This window comes from Amphibalanus amphitrite, unplaced genomic scaffold (genome assembly GCF_019059575.1).
Source record: "Amphibalanus amphitrite isolate SeventyFive unplaced genomic scaffold, NRLGWU_Aamphi_draft 000395F_arrow, whole genome shotgun sequence".
Lineage (NCBI taxonomy): Eukaryota > Metazoa > Arthropoda > Thecostraca > Balanomorpha > Balanidae > Amphibalanus > Amphibalanus amphitrite.
In genome coordinates this window covers 112,539-137,329 of record NW_024881889.1, presented here as the reverse complement: position 1 = coordinate 137,329, position 24,791 = coordinate 112,539, and the positions used below count along the sequence as shown (strand labels likewise).

At 60.8% G+C, this 24,791-nt stretch overlaps 1 protein-coding gene across 2 annotated transcripts in view; it reads left to right on the top strand.

The window, feature by feature from the left end:
* Positions 1-24,791, top strand: part of LOC122390427 (ETS domain-containing protein Elk-4-like) — a 68,496-nt gene that overhangs the window by 8,666 nt on the left and 35,039 nt on the right. For both annotated transcript variants that reach the window (XM_043383369.1, XM_043383370.1), the window contains exon 3: positions 21,587-21,676. In XM_043383369.1, coding sequence (XP_043239304.1) covers positions 21,587-21,676 — 90 coding nt within the window. The remainder of the gene's footprint in view (positions 1-21,586; positions 21,677-24,791) is intronic.

Sequence of the window (24,791 nt, the reverse complement as noted above, 5' to 3'; positions counted from 1 at the left end):
AAGGCGACACTGTTGATCTTCATAGAACAATATGTCATTCTTTTGTATTTTTAGCAATTAACCCTCGCCCGTAAACGGCGATCTGCCACCTTCGCCCATGCAGGGGGGGGGTTGGTGCGACCCCCCCCTTGGCGTTTGAAAACGGAGCGTCGTAGAGCTTAGCGGAAAAGACCAACGGATTGCTCTCTCCGAGATCTCGCGATTGGTGGTATATTTTTTGGTCCTAGGTCAACATTTGACCTACTTTTGACCGGTCAAAGGTCAAATTTTCGGAAAAATAGACTTTTTTCAATTTTCGGCGGCGATTGCGGCAAAACGGTGGGAGATATCGACTTGAAACCTTCACTATCGTGTTCCTTGATCAATTCTCTATCGTTTGGTATGTATTTCGTTTCCCTAGCTCTACAAATGGCGCGTTGGGAGCGCCGGAAGTCGGCAAGGTCACAGTCGGCGGCAGAAATTCGAAAAATCAAAATTTAAATTTTTGAAATCTGATTGTATTTTTGGATTTGGGAGGTCCATTTGCTCCCTATAGAAGCTAATATTGCTGCATATTCCCATTGAGGTGACAAGAATTAGCAAAATAGTGGTTCGGGCACTTTTCAAAAATAGTACCGGACGCTGTTCCTCTTGTGACGTCATAGCTCCGTGACCTGACCTGACCCGGTCAAGTTTCTTATACCATATGATAGCCAATACTTGCCCCAACATGCATGGGAAGTTTCATCACGATCCATCAACCGATCTCCGTACCACCGGCAGGAAACCTCGGGCGTTGGCACTCAGTTTGTGAAAATCCGGCCGGAGGCTGTTCCCTTTGTGACGTCATAACTCCGTGACCTGACATGACCCGGTCAAATTTTTTTTTATCAAAAGATGCGCAAGGTTTGCCCCATAAGGTACCCAAAATTTGGCGGCGCTGCGCGCCGCCGTTTTTGCACTATTTCCGAAAAACCTCAGGGGGGGGGGGTTGCACCAACCCCCCCCTACATGGGCGAGGGTTAACCTACCCTACAGTCCAAGCAACGTGTTGCATGTCTCTGCACTCTGAAACTTGAAGCGATACCTCGAACCGTTGTTTTCATGCCACTGCAAGTTGAATACGGAACATGCAAAATTAACCGCACAAGAGTTATGTGATCTTCAGATAACGTGGTTACCAGCAGTTTAGGGAATAGTCGCCGCTCGCATAACTTTTACCATGCCGGAAGCGGCTCATGGTCTGTCAGGACTACCGACCAGCGTCGGTGCTCCCACTGGCCGCGCCCGTTCCTTACCGAGACAAACTCGGGGCCATGAGATCCGCCTCCACTCGGCATTTGTCTGGCCAAGATGAGTGTCCCTCAGTGTCCCTCCATCGCCGGACGTCGGGCAGTCCACGGCCGATTCACGATCCGCGGACTGCCGTCTCGTAACTCGGTCGGCACGGCGACGAATGGCGGGCGGGGTCCGACAGGAGCTACTGGAGTTGGTCCGCGCTGACTGGGTCCACCCTTCGCCGTGGATCACCGCCCCCGCCCCCGCCATCGCCCCGCCATCGCCCCCGCCATCGCCATCGCCGTCGCCGCCGCCGCCGCTGCGGCGGCGCTGCTGGCCACCTCTCGGAGGCGATCAGTCGGTGCTTAAAAGTTATTCGGCCATCCGTCTTTTAGCCACGGCCGGAGGCTATCTTAGGGGTCAGCCCGGCGACCTCCCACGGCGAAACGAGCGCCGCGCCGCACCCGGCGGCTATAGCCGTCCGCTGGGTAGTTCATTAGAAGCCGACATGCTCCGTGCCTCACCTGAGGTATAAGTGGTGTGTCAGAAATCAGTGGAATCACTCGAGCCTTCTCTGTGATGTCACTCATGACAGCGATCAAATACATAGACCAGCCCGCTATCTAATCTTCTCTAGCGTGTTTGCGTTTACCCAACAAGCGAACACAACCGATGCGTTCAGCGGCCATCTTATGTCTGAAACATGTGACCACACCACGCTCTTCCCTCCCCCCCCCCCCGTCCACCCATGGTCCTCACTCCTCGCCACCCCATCCCTCCGGCAGCCACTTTGCCTGAGCGGGGGAGCGCTCCTGCCAGCGTCGAGTGGCTCATGCCTGGCCGTACCGCCAGCATCGATCGACTACGGCCAGTGACGTCAGACGCGACCGGCCGTGGCGGCCGTGGCCTGCTGCCCGTGACCGAGCGGTGAGCGCTCGCCGTGACGTGCCGTGACGTGACAGACGTGGCGGACGTGCCGTGATGATGTTTGAACCGTGCGGTGTGTCGTGACGATGAGGCTTGAGCTGGCCACTGAAATAGATCAAGCTGTCCGGCTGTCTACCCAATCCGATCTGAGCCAATCTAGAGTCTGTCCGAGTCCGGTCACAGTTCTGTCAGAGCCGCACAGAGTCGCTCAGTGCCTCTGAGTCACGCTGAGTCGCTCAGCAACCGACCAACGTCTGTCTGCTCTACGGAGCCGTCTTCGCGGAGCACCTGACAGGCTGCGACAGCGCCAGGGGCAGACATCACAGCGACGGCACTCAGATCACGGCGACACTGCTCGACATCGTCTGACATTGCGCCGCCCCCGGGGCAGAGCCCAGTTCGCCGAACGCCAGATCCGGGACGCGGCGACCGCGGCGCGGCTATTCGGAGCCCCAGCCATAATTCAATAGAGCCGGGTCGACCTGCCGGCGAGGAGAGAGACGCCCGGCCTGGCCTGGCCAGGTGTGAGACGGAGCGGCCTCGAACCGCGACTGACACGACCTGACATGGGCATGACATGGTGTCGAGGTGACGCCAATGCGGCACGGATGGTAATGGGTGAGCCCTGGGCGGCCTGTGGTTTCGGAGAAACAGTAGGAGGTCTATCTAGGTTAAATTGCTAAATAAACACACTGATGATGATAGATTCAGACGTCGGGCAAATGTTGGCACAAGCGCGTCTTCATCACAAAACCAATTCAGTGCTATCGCGGCGTTGGCGTATTGAAAATGTTTCCTAGTACGTAGTGGGGTGTCAGTTTGCCTGACTTCTAAGACGGTACTATCATGGCACCAATAGCGGGTACCAAACACCATGGCTGTTTCCCAATCTTCACGCTTGTCACGCCCGCTTTCGACCACACATCCCGCTCGGTCCTCGTCCCGAATTTCCATCTTTGCCGGGCTCACCTCCGTCCGCCAGCGACCGGGGCAATTACGAGCGTGTCGCGCGCTGCCCGGCCCGTCGACCGGTGCCGGAGTGGGGCCACAATGGGCCTGTTGGAGCGTATATCACGGCCGCCCCCTGCGGCGGGTCGGCGCGCACTGCGCCCGGCGGCCCGCTCTGACGCGATTCATTATCGGCCGCGAGGACGGACGGCCGGCGTCCCGGTCGACTCGGTCATTGTCACCTGGCCGGCGAGCCGGCGTCGCATTCCTCCGGCGTCGGCGGACACCTCAAGACGCGCGAGACGCAGGTGGACCAGCAAGACGCCGCTGAATGCCGCCGAGCGCGAGAAAGTGGGGATAGTGGCTGACTGGTGTGACGCCGTCGTGGAGTCGCAGATCGCGCGGCGTTAGCGCACTTCGGCGCAAGTGTTGACATTGGAGGAGGGAAAACCGCGGGTCGGGCTGCTAATTAAATGATAATTACCTTGCCGGCTCGGCGCCGCGGTGTGTCATTACACACATTCCGGTGCCGCCGTTTGGTGAGCCGATAATACCTTCCTCTGTGCGCCGGCCGGGCTCATTGTCTTAGCCGCTGGCTCGTGATGGTGCCTGCCGCGGCCACTCTGAGGCGTCTGTGGCGGCGCAGTGGAGGCAAAACCGGTCTGCGCCCGTGGCCGGCGGCCACCTGCGCGCCGGCCGAGAGTGCGGCGCGGTCGGCGCGGCGGCGGCATTTCCGGCGCGCGGCGCTCTCCGTGGGAGGCGCCGCCGGCACGGGCCCAACTGACGTGCCGGGGAGCCGCGGTCGGACCCCGAGCTAACCACTTATTGGCGGCCGGTCGCCGCGCAACCGCCGCAGGGCGAACATTCAGGGACACCTCTGTGTGTGCTCACCGCACTGCGCACCTTTACCACCTGTGCCGCACAATCTGACAGAGCCGCCCGCTGTGCTCTCATCTCACAGTTCTGCTCACCTCACATCTCTGCTCTGCTCACAGCAGCGCTCACCATACTCGCATCTCACAGCTCTGCTCACCTCACAGCTCTGCTCACCTCACAGCTCTGCTCACCTCACACTTGCTCTTACCCTCCTATCTCGTTTGCTCGCCATCTGAGCACCGCACCGCCCGAGGCCGGGCCAGTCCCGCAGCCCACGCTCGGATGCAGCGACCGGCGCCGATGAGGCCAGTCGTGGCTCTCCCCGACTCGGATCGGCCGTTTGCCTCTCTGCAAGCACCCTCTGCACGGGCGAGCGAGCGAGCTCCTCTGGAAGCCTCCATGACGCGTGCGCAGTGCACGGCGCCGGGCGGAGAGCCGTTCAGACAAGTGGTCGCTCGTCAGCAGACGGTGCTGGTTCTCGGTATATGCCGTGCTGTTGGGGCTATGCATGAGCTGCCGGCCGCACGCGGCGTAGGCGGCATATAGATGGAAAGTGGAGATGCACAGGGAAGGGGGACGGACAATTGATGGTGTTTGGGTACGTCGTTGCATGATGGTCTGGTGGGGTGTGGGTGGAATGCAGTGTTTGTGGAAGTGTACGAGTGCTGTGTGGGTTTGTGATGATGCTACGTGGTGATCAGGTCATCTGGTTCACTGGGTTCGATGTGTCTGATGTAAAACAGTGACACTTTTCGCGCTGAACCCCAAACCCGTCCGTTTATTGTGACCGCCCGCTGCTGGGGAGATTGGTGCGCCTCAGTACTGAGGCTTTGGCCGGGCTTTGGGACGGGTTAGGCGGCGGACCGACCAGTTCTTATGAGCCGGTGCACTTTTCCTTTCTGTCCTGCCGGTAAGCCGCGGACGGCGGTACCGGGCCTGGCAGGTGGTCAGGCGGTCCCGAGGAGCCTGCGTAGCGGTCGCCGAGCCCAAAACGGGTGCCGCCGCGCCGTGACGGCGGCTCCCTGTGGTCGGCGCCGCGCCGCGGCTACCTGCGGCGGTTGCGCATGATGTGCTGCAAATGTGACGGTTTCGACACGGCCGATTGTTGCAGCCGACTAGAGGAAAGAGTGGCGGATGTCATGCATCTTGCATAACAGATGACTTGTTGCAGCCGGACAGGCGAGGTCCGTCGCGACAATGACGTCCAGCTACGTGACTGTAAGCTTAATTTTGGTGACGAGCTCACAGCCTAACCAGCACCTGTGCAGCGTATCGTCACAGCATCGAACGGGAAATTTTGACAGCATCGGTGATACGAGACGACAACAAATACCGCTGCTCTCAGCTACCGTTTCCATTGGTATTCACTCCAGCGCCGATCTGCGGCAAAGTGATAAAATCCCGCGAGGGTTGGTCTTAGAGCACCGGTTATTCTGAGGCCCATGGACGGTCGGTCTATAAACTGGACCATGAACGTCTGGGCCAGCCTTGACGCCGAGTATTTATGACAGTAGGCCGTTCTGTCATCCGCTCTCCAGGACTCCAGTGTGCCATCCACCGTCTCGGGGCGCTGGCAGCGGTCGCCTGGCGGGGGAGCTGTTTTTACCGACCGTCTCCCTCCCTCCCTCCCTCCTTCCCTCGTTCGCCGCCGCGGGCCGGTTCAGCCACCGGGTGATTGCACCTGACTAGCTCGGCGGCCCCTCCCGTGGGACCGGCGCCGGCCCGGCAGCCGGGCACCTGTTGGCAGGGGAGGAGGCAACCGGAGACGAGCGGCTGCCGCCGGGACGAGACGCCCCTCGCGCGCAGACGTCCCCGGCGACAGCCATTAGCGCGGCCCGCGACGAGCGCCGCTCCGGCGACGGCAGCCAGGCGCGCCGGCTCTGTTTGTTTGTGGTGCGCGCGCCGCGCCTCGCCGCAGATGCGCCGCGTCTGCCGATTGTGTCACCGCCGCGCGGCGGCCCCTCGCCGTGCAGCGCGCCAGTATTGCGCAGCGAGATGGCAGCTGCGATAGCCCGCTTTGGCGCACGGCGTAACGAGCCGGGCGCCGACCGACATTGGAAAACCATCGACTCCGGCGGGCCGCTGTTTTAATAGCCGGTGTCGGCGGCGCCGCTTTTGATTGGTCTGGAGGCGGGCCAGAACTGGGCTCGTTGGCTCTCAGTTGTGACGCGCGCTTCGGAAGCGTGCCGGCCGCGAGTATTTCTGGCCGGTCGGCGGGTCGGCTGCTGTTCGGCAGCGCGGCGCGGACGGAGGTCAGCGGTCGCCGCCGGCTCGGTCTCTCCCATGAGTGTGGCGGCGCGTGCGCCGAACCGACGTCATGAGCCGTTCGGGGAAGGCCGGTCGTCGGCGTCGTCTTCCAGGGGCGCCCACGCGCCGGCCGACCGACCGGCTGCGGCGGCCCGGGCGGGCTAGGGAGCGAGCCGGACCGAGCGGACGGCCGGCCGGCCGGGGTGCTCTTTGTTCGGCCGGTGCGGTGGAGCGGGCGCGATGGTCCGCCGCGGCGGTGGTGCCGCTCGCCCGCCTCCTCCTCCTCCGGGCCCGTTACCCAACACCACCGGCGCACCGCTGTCACCAGATGTGTGTGTATGTCTGTCTGCGCGCGCGCCCGCACCCCCACCACCGTGCACGGCGCACCCCGTCGACGAGCAGCTGTTTTTACGCGCTGGGGGCCGCCGCGGCGCCCTCTCGACCCGTTCAGTCGGTCCCTCCTTCACGCCCCGTCTCGGCGGAGGAATTGGCCCCGGCTCGGGTTGGTGGGTTTTGCAGAGCACGTGTTGTCTGCTCGTGGGAGCGGCGCCGGTCGGCTGGTGAAGGGCGACGACTGGGGACCGCGACCGTGTCCGTCCCCGCTGACTGGCTGTCGTGCCAGCTCCGGCTCCGACCGTGGCCCGGTAAAAAGCGTCCGCCCTTCGTGTGTCACTGGTGGACGGTATCGGCGAGTCTATCTGCAAAGCGCCGTCCCAATCGCCTGGTCATGAACACGAACAACCGGTTGTAATTTCCTTGTATCTTGTCCGGCGGCTGTGTCGTGCGCAGCGTGCGGCGCACGGCAGCCCTCGCCGGCTTCTGTGGCCGCGGGGGCGGGCCGGCGCGCGCCACGCACCTCCGTGCCTCTCAACACTCAAGGATATGACACCAAGTAATTACTGCGTGTGATCACCACCTGTGTGCACCTGCCGCATCGAAACGCACACGCACGCGTCTACGCGCAGCGCACGCCACTGCCAACACCTCTCCGGCCTTCTCTTCCGCGGCGGCCGTCATTTGAGACTAATCTCCGGTAATTCTTCGGGATTGGGTGGGAGCCGGGAAGCGCCGGGCGGTCTTCCTGTGCCCTGCAGCTACAAAGCAAGGTCATGACGTGACCCCTGTCGTAGTTTTGACGTGGGATCAGGGACGGAGGACTGGGGCGGCCAACGTCTCAGGCCGGTGCTGACTGCTGAGTTTCCCTGAGTTTGCTGTGAGCTCGGCTGGGTGTCGGAGACCGGCGGCTGCTCGCCATGAGAGCCAGCAGTGGCCACAGGCTCGCAGTGAGAGTGTGCCGTGAGAGCCGTGAGACTGGAGGACGCCACGGCGATTACCTCGCCGGAAAGACGCGTGAGATATCAGCTGCCCACACTCCCGACGGCGCGACTTCAAGGCCAAACGATGATGGTGTTGAAATGAGCTCCGGGAATGCAACGGCGTCGAAATCACCCAATATTTTTCAGTGGTTATTAGCAAGTGAAGCTCGGATCCATTATAATTCCTCATCACTTATCCCCAAATTACATCTACCAGAGTCTCTAGAGTCTGTGCGGATGCATTTCTGAGTGTTGCATATGACGCACATATTGTAAATTCGCAAAATTTACAATATTTTGGCAAGGCTGGCATGTTTCTCAAGCGGTCAGTTACAGCGGAAACAGTGGCCACTGACCCTCTCCTGCACTTGTTTCCCGACGGAAGCAGGTGCTCGGCTGTGGGTGCCGTGGCCTCTGTCTGTTCGGCGCACGAACTCCCAGCTGGGTGCTGCCACGGACAGACGTGTGCCGTCGCTCTCACGGGCGGCGCCGAACCGTGACGGAGACACAGCGGCGGCGGCGGAACCGAGCCTCGGAACCACACCCGATCGATGATGGTTTGTTCCCACCGTCACGCGCTCAAGGCCAAACCCGACCGAGCCGGCCTAGCACGGGACTAGGCCGTGACGAGACGCGACGTCACGGGGCGTGGTGCGGCGTGACGTTACTTTACAGCTGCTTGAGATGCAGCGCAGATGTGCAGGTTGTGGACACAGCCTGACACAATCAGGCCATGGTAAGCCGGTTGTAAGGGTAGTGGATGGCTGGGAGGGACGGCACACAGAGAGGATGGTTGATTGCCCGGAGAGGTTAGTGGATGTCCTCCAGCTGCTCTGTCCATCGCCGTAACGACCGACTGTCGCCCGCGGCGCCGCCGCCGGGCCGTCGGCTGACTGGAGCAGCCCACAGCAGGGGGACAGCGAACATCACGCGGCGACAGCAGAGATGACGCGCCTCTCCCGAGTGCAGTTAGTGGCCAGGCACCTGTTGTGTGCACCCCGCGGGCGCCCGCCGCCGGCCGGTCACTAAACCGCCGGGCAAATTGATGTTTTTCGGCCGGCTCGACGAGGCAATTACGCCGGTCTTGTTTTCGCCTTGCCGTCGCGGTACGGCGACTGAGGGGCGCTCCAGTGCGGCGCCATTGCCACCCTTTAATGGGAACAATTTCACCTGGATTCGGCGGGGGTGTTTTTTCTCGAGGGCCGCCAGTCCTGGCTGTGATTAATCAGACGGTAATTGAGGTGCCGTGCGGCGCACAACCGGGCAGAAACCACCTGTTGGTACACACGGCCGGCGGCGCGGCCTCCGGCGGATGTCGGAGCCGCCACTCGAAGCCGGCGCCGGCGGCGGCGCCCCCGGCAGGGGTCGGTGGTCGGCCGTTGTCCCCGGGTATGACAGCAGCGATTAGGGCGGTTATTGGGCGGCTACGCGGTGGTTACGGCCACTGGGGCGCCGGCCGGAGCGGCGATGGCCCGCGGACTGCACCGGCAGGCGATCTATGAGGCGCGCTCGGTATCCGACCTTGATCCGACCGTGACCCGCCCCGGCTCGGGTCACCGGCGGCAGCCCGCTACCGCCGCCGGCGCCGAGTAATGATAGGGTCAGCCGGGACGCTGCACACCCGCCTCTCAGCCGCCGGCTGCCTCTGCTGCTGCTGCTGCTGCTGCTGCTGCTGCCGGCGGCGGCTGCCGCTGCCTCTCGGGCTGCTCTCCTGCTGCTGCTTAGCTGCGCAGGGGCTATCGTAGGCCGCGGCGCCGCAGCAGGTCGTTATGCAAAGTGGCGGCGGGCGCCACGCGGCCCGACCTCGACGCTCACCTCTGCGGAACCGCCGGGCCGCTGCGGAGCGTGCCTCGATTACATGGCCCCACACAGGGCGGACGGTACAGGAGGCCGGTCCGAGTTGGGCCACCGACAGCGCGCCCCGGACCAAAGTGGACCCAAATCCGGCCCGAGCTGGGCCACCGACCGCGCGCCCCGGACCAAAGTGGACCCAAATCCGGCTCGGACTCTGCCCGGTGAGAGCTGTAATTTGATCGGGCGGGTTTGATCGCGAGATGGACCCTGGGAAGTGACTGGACACTGAGCACCGAACAGACCCGGACGGCCTGGTCTGGACGGCGGACAGAATAGACGTTTATGCTATTGATCAGGTGATACCGTAGACGATAACTGAGCGACGTGCCTGAGCCTGCCCAGGTCTGCTCTGTGTTGCCATGCTGAGCTGATGCTGATCTCCGTCTGATCGCCGGGCTCAAGTCCCAGCCACTGTGTGCCGATCGGCTGCTCCCGCCGCTCCGACCAGCTATAACGGTTGCCGATCGCTATACTCTTGCGCCGGAACAGGAGCGCACAAGTGAAATACTTGGTTTGCACCGGTTATTTCCCCTGCGTTCTCGTTTTATTTTATATTTGGTACAGAATGATCGTATTGCTTTACTTTCAGGTAACTTGCCGTTTTCGACAGCGAACCTCATTCCCTGCATCGGCAGTATATTAATATTTAATTTATTGCTTATTTTAGGTCATCTGTATTTTTAATGCTCCCTTTGCGACGACGTATCTCAAAATTTGCCGGCCGTGCCGGCGCTCTGGTGCAGTTTCTCGCAGGTTTTCCACCCCGGCACCGCGGCCGGCCGCCGGTCAGTTTATGGCGGGTCGGTCGATTTGCATGCGGTGGGCGGCTGGCGCTCCGTGCAGCGTGCAGAGCGACACGGGCCGCCGCCGATGCTCATAGCACTCTCCCGTCTGCACTGTGGCCCATCGGCTGCGGGCCAGCGAACCGGTGGCGGGGGTGGCACCGCTCCCCTCCTCCGTAGTGTCTCTGACACCGCCTGGATGCCAAACAGACTGGCAGAATGTGCGCCTCAGTGCGTTTATTGCCCCCAGCCGGTGTGTTGTCTGGCACCCTCGTCTCGGCTTTCCCTGCCACCCCTTCCATTGGTGACGGTTGTTTTTCACGCCGCCCCTCTGTGCGCGCTCCCCACTGGAGGCGCCGCCTTTGTCGCGAGCAGCCCCGGGCGCCGGGGAGCGGGCAGCGGGAGCGTGGGAGACGGCTGAACCCTTTTCCCACCTGTCGTCCGGAGCGCGGCCTTGGGGATGGCCAGAGTCCGGACAACGGTGCTAACTGGGTCGGCGATGGGCTGTCATGTTTGGATACCGTGAACGTCTACCGTACCCTTCCATTCCGTGCTGGACCGGGCCGTGCTGTAGAGCGCCTTGCCATAATTTTGCCGTGCCTAGCCAGGCGCCGTGGCCTTGGCCAGCCAGCATGCACTGGGACGAGGCTCTGTGGAAAGACCGCGGCGTGGATTTCGGAGAAGCTCTCCCGGCATGTCGATGCGGTCGGTCCAATCGGGCAGCGGGGCGCGGGCATGGCGGAGGGAGGGGAGATACGACTGATGGGCGTCGACTCGTCGCTCGTCTTTGTCGTTATGTAACGTGACTTTCCGAGGAAAGACATTCTTGAGGTGGAATGCACCTGATAGCTTCGTTATTTGTAACCGAATTTGCGCTGTTTGTTCAAAGCGAATGGACGATTCTCTGTTAGGAATGACTTGATTTGATTGAATCTATTCAACTATCTTTATCTATTGCAGTTCTGACAGGGCGCTGCCTTACAGATGAGTTTGGCTAAGATAACCATTGGTGTGCAGTCTCTGCAACATTCCTTGCTCTCTGGCCGGGTGGTCCCGAGTGAAGCGTCGGAATGTTTTTGTTGACGCTGGTGGTGTGAGTGTCGTCGCCACCCGCTCGCCGCGCCGTCTGGCTCTATTTGTGTGTGTGTCTGCATCGTGCAGGTCGGCGCCGCGTGCGGAGCGCGGTGCCGACGCCGCGGTCGTTACGAGTCTATTTCAGTTGACGTGGCGTCCCGCAGCCGTCGGCGGCGGGCCCGGCGGCCAGGCAGATGATTAGACTTTGTTGCCGCTGCACCGCCGCCTCCGCAAACGCTCAGCAAACCTGGAATGCCCTGGTGGGCGACGTGATTATGGAAAGTCTCCTGTGGAATCTCGAGATTATCGTAGGATACTGCAAGTGGAGACAGATGGATTAATGTTCCCTGATTAGAAGACATAAATTCCCTCTGATTTGGTAACCGATCCGCTTCCGAAGAAGCGGTGGTACACGGAGTATAATCCTCACTGGTCGGACCTCTTTGAGGAAGAGACACTTCCTAGGCTTCGTGCCGCTTACCATTGCATAATTCGTTCATTGCGTCATCATCATCGCTCTGACGAAGATGTGGACTTTGCATGATGTCTGGCCACAGTGTTGGCGCGAGCCGAGTCAGGCCGCCCACGGCTGGTCCTAATGCAGCGGCGGCGGCGGCGGCGGCGGCGGCGGCGGCGGCGGCGGCGGCGGCGGCGGCGGCGGCGGCGGCGGCGGCGGGTGCTCGAAACGACTCCGAAGGTCAACCCCTTTCTGTGCCGGCCAGGACGGCGTGGACCGACCGCCGGGTGCGGGCCACTCCGCTCATGGCGCAGTCCGGGCGCAGTGGAAGACCGGTACTCGAACGACCTTCGGCTCCCTGCCGCGGAAGCGCCGCTGGAACTGGGCCTTGTTTCTTTGTGAAGTTTGAAAAAGTCTGATGGATGTTGTTGGATGCGCTTCTACCAGGAAGGCCGCAACCTGACAATATAGCGAACGCAGCGCGAAACTCACGCTGTGCTATATCTGAGCTTCTTGAAAGTGGGTACAAATTTGATAAATTCATTGGTGAATTCGTCTTATCAGCCGCGCATTGGGAATGGGGCTCTGTGCTGTGCGATAGGGCTTCTCAGGACGCCTGTTGCAGCTCGCTCACTGGCTGCTGATTAAGATTGATACAAGTCCCGTGACGTCACAGTGGCGGCGCCAGGGACGGATCATGCCGACACGCTGGCGCATTTAAAGAGGCTTTTGCTGCGATATAAAGAGCATTTCGCCGAGCAGCGAAGGCAATAGCTCTCCACTGCGAGGTAATAACCCCTGGCAGCGCTTAGATACCAGCATCCAATTTGGATACGAGACGATACCCTGCACTTTGTTCAACATTGTTCTGTGCTGAACTCGTCAATCCTCTTATCTTAGTTGGTTTGATATTGGAAGCCTGATGTTGACGTCAGAGCGGTACGATTGGAGAAGTTGCAAATTCCACCGCCCACTTTTCTGGTCGTTTCATTATACAACAGCGTCATCGCCTCCGAGACTCTGCCTCCAGGGTATTCACCTCCCTTCCGTGTGTGCATAGTTTCGCTCCGCTGCCTCTCTGGCCGCGCTGTCTGCCGCGGGCTCTGCTGGGGCCGGGTTCAGCCTCGGCTGACGCACCTGGCGCTGGGGGCGGCACCTCTGAGGGCCTTCTGACGGGGCCCGGCGGGCCGACGCACATCCGTCAGCCGCTGGCGGAGCGTGTGTACCTGTCCTCGCCGCTGGCGCGCCGCCATCACAGCGGATGACGCCATCCGTCAGCGCCCGGTGCTCGATGACGTCCAGTGACGGCCGGATGACGGTTCCGTGACGGCCGATGACGGCTTGGCGCCTGATGAGCGCCCGCACCTCGCGGTAGCCGGTTCTGCGTGCTGCGATCACCTGTTTCTCACGTCGGATTTGACGTCAGTTTGTAGTTGGAATCGCCGACAGCCCCGTGCCAGGTGCCGCCTTCCGCCCGGGTCCTGTCGCTTTGATCAGAGATTTGCTGAACTGTCGCACCACGCTGGCTTCCGTGGTTAGCGGCAGACCACAAAGGGCTTCCGAGCGACCGGTGAGCGCTTTCCGTCATTTCGTGTCGTCCCATCCGGTCATCCGGCCGTCTGCCGTCAATCGTCTTTCGTCTGTTGTCTGTCATCCCTGCAACATAATCCCATCCATGCCAGCCGCAGGTTTCGCTCCATGCAGCTTGCATTATGTGTGCACGTGCTTTGATGCACCCTAATCTGTGGTGGGCGTTATGGCTGCCCTGCGGCCACTCGGAGGCCTCAGCTCTGGTCTGTGTTGGCGGTCCGGTTGCCGGGCGGCAGACGCGGAAGCAGCGCTGGGTCGGGTCGGGTCGACGGGTGGGCTGCCGTCAGCCGCCACTCGGGCGCCGCCGCTCATGAATAGCCGGCTCACGGTGAGGTACTGCTGTCACGGCGTTGTCTGCCGGTGGAGGCTGCTGGTAGTGGGGTCAGGAAGGTGTCAGGGGCGTGTTAGTAGCGCTGCTGAGGTGTCAGAGGAGAGACGGTGGTGTATGATGATGTTGGTTGTGCCGAGGTGTCACCGACGAAATGTCATGAAGGTGTCAGTACTCAGTAGTGCTGCTGAGGTGTCATCGCCGTGTAAAGGTGTCACTGTAATGTTTGTACTCAGCGTGAGGAGACATTGTTCGAGCTCGAAGACAGGCCATTGTTTCTCAGCTCAGGGTGGCGGTTCCCACAGAAGCTCCGCCGGCCGCTGGGTGTCTGATAGCCTGTGAGCCGGCGCCTTGCTGGCTGCTGCTTGGTGGCTGCGCTCCTGCAGAGCTCCGTTGCCTCCCGATGCCCATTAGACACCTCTGCGTGACACAGACTGACTGCAATCGCCGCCGCGCAGCCTTGGCACAGCGACAAAAATCCCAACCACCGGATTGTCTCCGAGCACGCCGGGACACACGGCGAGCCGCCCTCGCCTCGTAGTCGACCGCTCGCACGCCGTATCTCGGCCAAATCTCACCGGACCCTGTGAGACGACGGGAAAGAAACGCGGGAAGGAAATCAACCCGTGTATCAGCTCGATCGGGCCGGTTCAGCAGCGCGCCGCTCCGTCTCACCACGCCCGACAGCGGCACCTGCTACCAGCGCCCCGACGCGTACGCAGACAAGCGGCACCGTGGGGCGAGGAGCGCGCTTTTTCTGGCCACCCGCCTCCGCTGCCGCCGCTGCTGCTCGTAGTGCGGTGGTGGCGGGGCTCACATCCGGGAGAAGTGAGAGGGATGAGTCAGTCGGCGAGCCCGCCCCGTCCGGCGGGTCCGCTGGTTGGACCGGTCTGACTCGGCCGGACGACGGGCGGCGGACGCCAGCTCATGTGACGCCGACCGATCGCGACCGCCCAGCGCACGGACTGCTGGTCGCGCTAACGTAATCTGCCGCCGCCTCCAGTAGGCTAGAGTGGCGATGGTGTAGGCGGCGGCGGCGGCGCGTGGCGGTGGCCGTGAGCTCGTGTCGGCCCCGGTGTGACCGACATCACTGTTACCGTGCGGCCCAGTGGCCCACCGGTGGAGTGGTCCATGCGGCCCTGAGCTGTCCCTGAGGTGTGCTCAGCGGGGCTGCCTTATTTACGCGGCCGATCTGATGCGCGAGCGACCCGGCCGGTACGCCGTGGCAGTGATCAGCCACTGCTGGAAAACGGCACCAGTGGCCATTTGTGGCCTGCGCCGCCGCTGTCGGGCCGACATTTTTGCCCAGTGGCGTGCAGTAATGCGGGCGACATCCTCGTTGGACGGATCGCGGTGGCCATTTTCCGCCGTCCAACTGAGGTGGCGTGCTCGGACCGGCCGCGCTGTCAGCTACGAGCCCATGTGTCATCAGAATGTCATCCGACATTGTTGCCGACCAGTCAGCCGGCGGCACGAGAGGACGGCGTGGCGGCGCCGTCTCGCGCTGCAGTGTGTCAATATTGCACCGTCGTACCGCCGCGCATGTACACAGCCCGCCCGGGAAGGGAAATCTCCTTGTGTGTGCAAACACACCGAGCGTCTCGATATTGCCAAGTGGCTGAGATTGAGGTCGCCCGGCACCACGGGCGAAAACCCGGCTGCGTTGGAGCAGTCTTCGATACTCTTTGTGATGACTATGCCCGGTAAAACGGCTGAGCCGCCGACCGGTCGGACGGCGAGCCCCGCATGTCCGGTCACTTTCCTTTATTGCGCGCTCGAGAAATCGCCGCGGCCCGGCCGGTGGGTAGGTCGGAGTGCGTCGGGCCCGCCCAGCGACCGGTCGGGAGCGTGGCGGTAGCCTTCCCCGATCTCTGCTCCGGGTTGGTCCACTTGGATGACCAGTGGCAGCTCTGGACAGACGGTCGGTCGGGCTGTGACAGGCCGTAACAGCCAGGACGGCCGGGCAGAGGTCTGATTAGTCGGAATGTGACGTACTATCGTTGCGACAGCACGCACCATCGGCTGCGTTCCGGGGGTTGGCTCACTGGGTGTGTGAGTGGCCGTCCGGTCCACTAAAGTTTCCCTGGATTGGTGACGTGGCCACTGCCATCCGGCTTTGATGGCTGTATGATACCGGTTTTGTACTTGCATAGATATCGCCGATTTAATGCCTTGCACCTGGGCCGGTTTTGGCACTCAGGTATTAAACGGGTGGGTTGCCTGCACGGGAAAGTGTCCTGCGATTCTGGGGCATTTTTGTAGACTTTCAAGGTTGGTAGCACTGTTATCCCGAACATCGGGTTTACATGTGTTTTTGCCTCTGACTTGGTGGGCGCTCAACCGATTTTACGAATTGAGGTTTCACATTTGTTCCGCGTTTCGTGGAGGTTGGATGTTGACAGAGATATATGGATTGTTATGTTTATCTGACTTAAAATCGCAGTGGCGTATGATTTATTATCTGTCGGTCAAGGCCATTTGGGCGCTGAAGTCATTTTCAAGATGGATCTAAATCGATGGGGTTCTAGACCGCATGATTCTGAAACTCATCTTATTCTAAAACAGACTGAAATGAGGGCATCGGGCTATGCGGAAATATCAGGCAGGAGGTATATTACATGGCATATTCCGATCGAAATGATATTGGCACTCACGGTAGGATTGTTTCCAATAAGGCCGAACGATACGCAGGGCTATGACCTCTCTGCGTCTTAACCCTGCCCCGGAGGACGCGTGGGCTCGTTTCGTAACCCAACATCGGCGACAGGACTGCGAGCATTCGCATTCATGCTATGTTAAGCTATACAGATGGTCCGTGTTTTACATGGCATGAATGCGAACATGCGTGGTCTGTTGTCGCGGCCTGATGGAGCTGGCTCCGGCCCGCGCCCGCGCCGCTCGTTCTGTCGCGCGTCGTCACCCACGTCCGATCAGCCACCTGAGGTCGACCCGACCCGGGACGGTTGGGTGATCTTCGATGGCGCTCGTCTGTCCCCATCGGTCCGGCCGATCGATGCGCACTGATCGTGACCTTTGCCTCGGGAGGCGGCACCGGCTCCTGCTCCTACTCCTGCTCCGGGCTCCACCCCGCCGAGTCTGCCGCGCGCCAATCATTATCGCCGGTAAATGAACGCCAAATGGCCGGCAATTGGGCAGAATGGGTGCCGCAGGGTGTCCCGGCCGGCCGCTCGCCACTTCTCAGCCACCACCTCCGGCGGCCGTGGCGCAATGGATGCCGGTGCTCAGAGGCGCGGATGCAGTATCGTGCAGGCATGATGCAGCCTCCGGCGGATCCCTGGCGACGCATAACGAGCGCCTCTCACGCGGCCCCCAAGTTTCCGCAGCGATGTCGTCTCTGTAGAGAACCCAAGCCGTGGAAGCTTCCCAGAAACGCACTGGAATGAAAAGTGAGTAGCTGTCGAGAGGCTTTGCGGTCTCCGGGAACGAACTAGACAAACTAGTGATGTAATGAGCTCTCTGTTTCCTCCGACGGCGACTTTGTGAACTGAGGTTGTTTGCAACTCAAACACGGGTAAAATCTGCGGTGATACTCTAGTCATATTATGACGTTTCGAGCAAAATACAGCACACTTCTCGGGCCTGGGAACCGCTTGCCGGAAAACAAGCACAACTCTAGCTGAGGTACATAGGTCGCCAACTCCGTTAAGTGGTCATATCGTCAGCAGTTTTAAGCTGTTTTAACCATGTCACATTCCATCTGAATTTTCATACGTTGTTTCCTCCGGCTAGCGTCGTGCTGCATTTTCCCTGGCAGCCCATCCTGCAGACAGACGGCCAAAGAGCGATCTCTCTCGTATGCCCTCCCATCACGTGACGCGCGGCTATCACATTAATGAACGGCCTCTGCAATGGCCAGTGACTGGCGCCCGTTACGGCGGCACCAGTGCATCAGGGTGCAGCGGTGGTGCGGCCGACCGGACCCGCCCAGGGGCCGCCCGTCCAGCAAAGGAACCGCCAAGACCGCCAGGTGAAGGCCAATAAATAGCTTAGTGAACAGAGAAGGTAGTCGCGCAAAAGCGTGACATCGTGTTCGGCGTGCTGGTGCGGCCCCACAAACCCTCTCCGCTCTGGGAGATCAGGCTTGGTGACGTCTGCAGGAGACTCCTGAGCCGAGGTCAGGACACACCCGATCGAGAGCAGGGCGTGTCCGCCGTGGCGCGGCGGGCGGCCTCCGATGGGCGCCGCCCCGTCCGGCGGCCCCGGCTCGGCGTGACTGGGCCGATCTCGGCCGGCACCTGCCCGGCCTCAGCGGTCGGCGCAGGGGAGGGAGAGAGACGTGCCACCGCCGCCGCCAGATGATACAGCCGCCACCGGGCCGCCGACGGGCTGCCAGGTGCAATGGGGTCGACGACCCGCCGTCGCTGCCTCCGGCGGACCGGCGGCGCACGTCTGCATCGGCTCGATATGCACGGCGCCAGAGTGGCTTCCTGGTGTGTGCCCGGAATGTTCGAAGGCGTTAGTGGATTTGACGCATGACTGGATGAGTATGAAATGTAGGCAGAGCTACTTTTGACACTCAACTTGCGATTCGAGCGATGTCCCCCAAATGGAACTATCACGCTGAATACCGTATTTCCATGTCCGCTGTCAAACCCTGACACCTCGGCAGTAAAGCTCCTGAAACTTTCGAGTCGTTCCACATGACGGGCAGTTGACGCCGAGACACGACGCCGCGGGGCGTGCGGGCGGTGGCAACCCCCTCCGCGCTGGACGTGCCTGGTGGGATATGAGGACGTGACGCCTGCCAGACACCCGCCGCACCGCCGCTCCGCCGCCGGACCAGCGTTGTGAAAGAGAGAAAGGTGGCGTCGTCCACTGCCGGGGGCGGGCGAACCGGCGCTGAATCACCGACCGAGCCCGCCGGAGCGAGTCTCTGGAGTCGGGCTCTTGCGCCGCAGCGTCCTAGTTCCGGAACGCCGCTCCGCGTGGATCTCTGATGTTCCGTCTGACTCGTATTGAGCATGCCTATTTAACTCTGCGTACTAGTGTGGGGTTTCGCATGTCCTTGTCCTACAAGTTACAACCCGTATTCTGCCTTTCGAGTGAAGCATAAAATGGCAAATACAAGATATTGTGTAAGAAATGCGTTTGTAAAAGCTTGTTTCTATGCATCTTCACCACCTGTACATCCTAATTATGCACTTACTTCCATGCTTCCATTATCCTTCCATGTTTGAGGCTAGCGTACCTCATCCATCACTAGCTGAACCTAATCCTGTCCGCATCTCTTGCTGACTACACTGCCCGCTGGGTTTCTGTCTAATCCTTGAGATGACCATGGCCAATTAGTGAGCTCTGCCCACCAAACAGGTCTCACATCTGCTACATGGGTGCCGCTCTGTACCTGACAGATGATCCATGACTTTTTGTGCGGCGGAATGCGCGCCAAGGTGCGACCGTGCGCGATAAGCCTCCTTGAAATGTCCGAGCACATGCGACTGCTATTTCTGCCCTAGTCCGGCTGTGTTCTTTGGCCATTGTTCGGCTGTGTCACACTAGGTGGACATCAAAGTGACGACCGGAAGGAGTATTGCAGAGAAAGCAGCCGAGCTGAGTCTGGTTTGTGTCACTGTCGTTCTGTGGTCAGACGAGGGTGGGTGGCTCGGGCCGGTTGGGCAGCCCATTGTCCGTGATGCGCCGCGCCAGTTGGCGGCCGGAAGCGCGTTATTGGCTTCGCAACGTGTGATGATAATAACCCCATACTGGCACATTACCAGCGTGGTCACCCGTGCGGGTAATGTCATTGTCCTCCGATCCTGCTGCCTCGACTGATGGGAGCTGCAGGACGCGAACGATTTCCAACCACCAATACAACCATCAAGGTCACGAGCAGAACCACAGAACCACAGTCTTGGGACCGCAAAAGTGTGTCGCAGCTCCGCTTATTAAGCCGTCCGCTCTTGGTCACGCGTCGCACCAAGCCACCGCCATGGCCACAGGCCGTGAAGGTCTCTGGATCCGCCTCGCGTACCACGAGTGGCTCACGCGGGCCGCAACGAGTCCCGTGCGAGTCACTCGGAATCACGCCCGAGTCGAGCGAGTCACGAGCGCATGGCGTGTGCGCTAGCAGCTTCCGGCACCGCTTTGTTGTCTGGTGAACACTGGAAGTGGCGCTGCCTCCGGACGACATGGTCCTGCACTGGCTTCCGTGCAGGCCCGGACCACCAACTCTTTGTCGGGGTGGTGGGGAGGTCAGTCTACCCAGAGACAAGCCAGACTGGCGAGTGATCGGTGGGGCGTGGCAGAGGGTTAGGGGCAGAACGAGCGGTGATCTGGTGGGGGTAATGGATATACAGAAGCCAGTCAGACGGACCAGACGCCGGTCCACTAATGGGAAGTCTCTGTCCTCACGCATGGCGACTGCCGACTGGCGCCAAGGTCATAGGGTCTGCCGGGCTGCACGCTCAGACGGGAAGCACGCAGCGGAGGTCCGTGACGGGCCGGAGCTGCGGACGTGCTGATGAGTGTCCCGGATGTGGTGTGGCAGACCCAGGGACCGGACGGACGGACGGCGCGGGCACTGCGCGGATGGTGATAAGAGCCACAGCCACAGCCCTCAGCGCTCCGTTTCTGCGCGTTTGGTGCTCACTGCTTAGGCTATAGACTTGATTCCCAGTGCTGAATATTTTCATCAAAATCCATTGGAGGGGTGAGATGCCAGGCTAAGTGCCAGGCCGAGGTCCCCACAGATGTTTATCAGACTGATTCCAGGCGCCTCGCAGACCCGTCCCCAGACCCTCTAATGTCTGCGGGGAACAGGTGCCGTCCCCCAAACCACAGCTGGTTGGCGCTGGGAGTCAGTCGCTCCGAGCGGGGCAGGGTCTCGGCTCCACAGGTACCCGCCGGACGGCTCTGTTTACATCCGGTCTATCCGGTGACAGAGGCCTGATCGGCTCATGAACGCCGGCTCCGGCCAACTGAGCCGGTGCCGCCGTTCCCTGAAGCAGTGTTTAGCTACGCCAACGAGCGGCCGAGTTCGTGATTTGTGATCGGATTAGCGCCGCGCTGTTATCGTGACCTGTACTGCGAGTCGTGTCGTGATTCGATTGATGGCAGCTCCGGGCAGCCGAGTCGGCTCGTGCCGTGCCACGCCCAGGTCGGCCCGGCCTGGACGGGTGATGGACGGTCTGTCGTCCCCCTCCCCTCGGCAGCTCCCCGGCACCCCTCACTGGGTCGCTGCGGCGCCACCACTGCCGTACGAGACTGACCGCGGCCTTGGAGGCGGATTTGCGGCGGTCTGGCGCCTGCTGATGGCCACAGCTGCAACGCTCAACAAGGCGTCGTCGCCTGCCGCTGAGTGTGCTGGGAGTGTGCTGGGTGACCGCTGAGTGGACGGTATTGCTGGAAGGTGGGACTGACTGACCTGGGCCAGGGCACTGAGCACGGGATAAGGTGTCCAGAGACCGGCGACGGCCACTAAGCGGATTTTTCTGACGTGACGTATTATAGTGACTCTGGACCGTAACGATCAACGGCTATAATTATCACAGCGTTCCCAGTAATGGTTTGCATTAACTTCAGCAAACACCATAACGCGTTTCTGTTCAAACAGTACCGCTACTCCGCTGGTTTCTTCTAGTCTGGTGGGCGGGCCTGCAAACAGCGTCATTCGATCGGAGCGGCCGGCCGCCGAGGTCGTGACCTCTGCCCATTAGCGGGGCCCCTGTAACGACCCAGTGACGACCCGCCCGACTATAATCCCTCCTCCCGAGCGTGCCGCCACTTTAGGAGCGCCCACTTCTGCGCTGTTGTCGTTGTTGCCACTTGACTGCCCCGACGGCTCGACGCTACAGTGCCGCTTCTAGGAGCGTTTGTGTGTTTCTGTGTGCTTTGTGAGTGTGGGCGTGGATCGAGTGTGCCTGTTGACGCGTCTCGGCTAACCGGTCTGTTGTCTGTCTGTGTGTTGCAGCCTCACTCTCTGAGATGCAGGGCTCTGGCACGCCGTCACCGCCGGATCTGGGAGGCAGTGAGGATGGAGACGACTTGAACCGGCCGAAATGTGAGTACCTGACTCCCTAGCATGCTCCTTCGATCCCATCCTCTTAGCCCCTGGCAAAGAAACGCGATTAGGCCCCCGTTGCCCGCGCCACTATCACCAAGCGTTCGCCTCAGTTGGCTGTCAGCGGCCGAAACCACTCGCGTCGGCTCGTTTGTAGGGTAGGACGGCCCCTAAAAAACGCACCGACGGAGTGATAACGACGAGGTATATGGTCGGGATTAAGGATATGCAGGTTTGACGAATCTCGAAGTCGCATCTATTAAATAGGTGAGGGTGGGTGGGAAACTTCTCGCCCACTCTCTGCTCCACTCGCCGTCCGTCGCAGTCGACGACTGCCGTTCGCGCCTCTCGGCTCTGCTGCCAGCGGCGCGCCCGTTCCTACACTCCCCTTCGCACCACCCCTAGTCAGGGTCTGCTCCGCGTCTGTCGGCGGGGTGATTTATCTGTCTCCGACCCCCGTCTCCCTTTGCTCCGGTCACGTTCAGTGGCGCCCGGGCAGGGTCCTAACCTTCCATAGCCGCGTCGCCGCTATGAGTTGATTAGGCCCCCGTTGCCCGCGCCACTATCACCAAGCGTTCGCCTCAGTTGGCTGTCAGCGGCCGAAACCACTCGCGTCGGCTCGTTTGTAGGGTAGGACGGCCCCTAAAAAACGCCAAATACACCCAATGGAATGAAAAAGTCTTAGGCTAAGCGTCCGCTGCCCAAACCTTTCTCGATCTCTGCTGAGCAGTTAATGGTTTGACCACGAATCCGGGCACATGCCGCATGCGGAAAGGTTCCCAGTGTGTTCCGCTGGCGATGCCCGGTCTGTTATTGCGGCATGGCTCTTGGTGGTGAGTTTGGGTCGAACCCTTAGTTAGTGTGAACCGGGGCGGCGAGGGACTCCCTCCACCCCAAGGTCGGCTCCCGTCCTGAGTCAGCTGTGACTGGACCCCATACTCCCCGCACAGTGCCGCCAGTGACTCACTGTCGACCCGCGTGGGGGCGCCGCGACCCACTAATGGAACGTGACCGTGTTCGGGGTGTTCGTTGGTCGTCTGCCTCTCGTGGCCGCCGGGGGACCAGCGGGGGAGCCGGGTCGTGCGGCGTCGGCTGGTATCAGGTTGCGGCGGGCGGCCCGTCCCGCCGCTGTCGCCTGGTTTGAGGACCGTGGCGGCCCCACTGTGGGCCTCTGTGGCCCCGCGGACGGTACCGGCAGGCGGGCCCGCGGCTGCCCCGGCGTTGACTGTCTCATCAGCCGGTCCGGTGTCGTGGCGGTGCCGGGGCTGTGCCAGCGGCCGGCGGCCGGCTCTGGCTCCGCCGATGGCTGTCTTTTCTGACTGGCGGTCGGCGCGGGCGGCCTTGGGGGGGGGGGGGGGGGGAGGGGCGACTGTGGTTCCCGGCGGCCCAGCCTATTTCGTTCGTTGCTATTCCGGTGTGTGTGAAGCCATGCCTGGACGCACTGCGGTCAGGGGGGGGGGGGGGGTCCGATCCGATGGTTTTGTCCCCGTGTCGGTCTTGGACCCCCGTGTTCACGGCCTCGGGGTTGCGAAGTTTAGCCCGGCACGCTTCCCGGCGCCTAAACCGACGTCATCGGTGCTGGCTAAAATGGAATGCCGCGAATCTGGGATCAGTGGCCTGGTTTCGCCTTTGATATCGTGCTGCAGATTATCTAGTCGTCGGCAGCGGTCCCGTAGACCTATGTTGCGCGCAACTTAGCCGCGGCGTCGGCGGCGGACCCGGTTTACGTGCTCATACGACCGCACATACATAAATGAGGTTTGTATGGCCATGTGGCCGTGAATGACTGGTAGAAAAGGTTGTGCATGGATTCCGGTGCTGTGATGGCACCGCACGCAAAGCACAGTGCCTCACGGAAAATAGGAACGGTGCATTGTTAGCGTACTTTAAACGCACCTACCCAGGTACCTAAGAATCACGTGCTGTTCATGAGGCCTGTGAGCACGGGCGCCGATGACTTTTCTGCCGCTCCGTTCTGGCCTGCGGGATGACGACTTGCATGCCAGCGCATGTGGGGACTCACATGGCAGCTGCTCGCACGGGTTACCGTGGGTGGGCAGGGTTCGCGAAAGTGTCGGCTGCCAGCTTGCCGCAGATTGCAGTGTCGCGACGCTTACTCGGAGTCTCGAGATTGGGGAGCCGGCAGGCAGCGGCGTAGTCGGTGTAGTTGTGTCCGGGCATGATCTTGCATGCATTTTGTCTGTGCTTGCTCGATTCCTGCACTCAGAATGCACTTTGAGAGCAGTTTGAATAAAGACTCAATTGAGCGCTGAGACCAGCCTCAAATGTGTCTGATTTTAAACGGTTTCAGTAAGGCTTCCTAAGGGCTCATGTACCCGAATACTGGATTCAAGCGATACCGAAACTGGGGTTCGGACTAGAAACTGGTTTCATAGTGAGACTAATTTTTTAAAAGCTTGACACCGAAAATAGGTACCGACTGAGCTCTGTTTCTGCGATCAATGGCGTTGCTCAGAAAATATTCTCAAAATGTGTGATCTGTTTTGAATCGGGGACATTAGCCCGAAACTGATCTCTGAGACCAAAAATGGAGAAACTGTTTTCTCAGTGTGTGCGGATTGTTCGTTCGGTCTCGTCTGCCACCGCTGAGCCCAGTGTTTCAGACATTGGACGAACGAAGTTCATAGTCTGTCGATAGCTAGATGCCTGTCGAGTTGCAGAGCAGCCGATGCATGACGCAGACCGGGTGTGTATGTGTGTGTGTGTGTGGGGGGGGGGGTGCGTGTGTGTGTGTGTGTGCGTGTGTGTTAAGCGCAAAGTGGCCGAGGCGTCGGCAGCGGACCAGGTGTGTAGTGAAGACAGAGTGGCCGAGGCGTCGGCAGCGGACCAGGTGTGTAGTGAAGACAGAGTAGCCGAGGCGTCGGCAGCGGACCAGGTGTGTAGTGTAAACAGAGTAGCCGAGGCGTCGGCGCCGGACCGGATGTATGCGTATGTCGATGCAGAAATACGGAGGCGGCCACTTAGAAAATACTTGAGACCTTTTTACAAAGAGACTCCTTGAGTGCTAAACCGAGCCTCCAAGGTGACTGGCTGAGATGTGTTTCTGCGGCAGCGTATGTCCATCAAGTTGCGTTCGGAAGCGCTTCTCGAAATG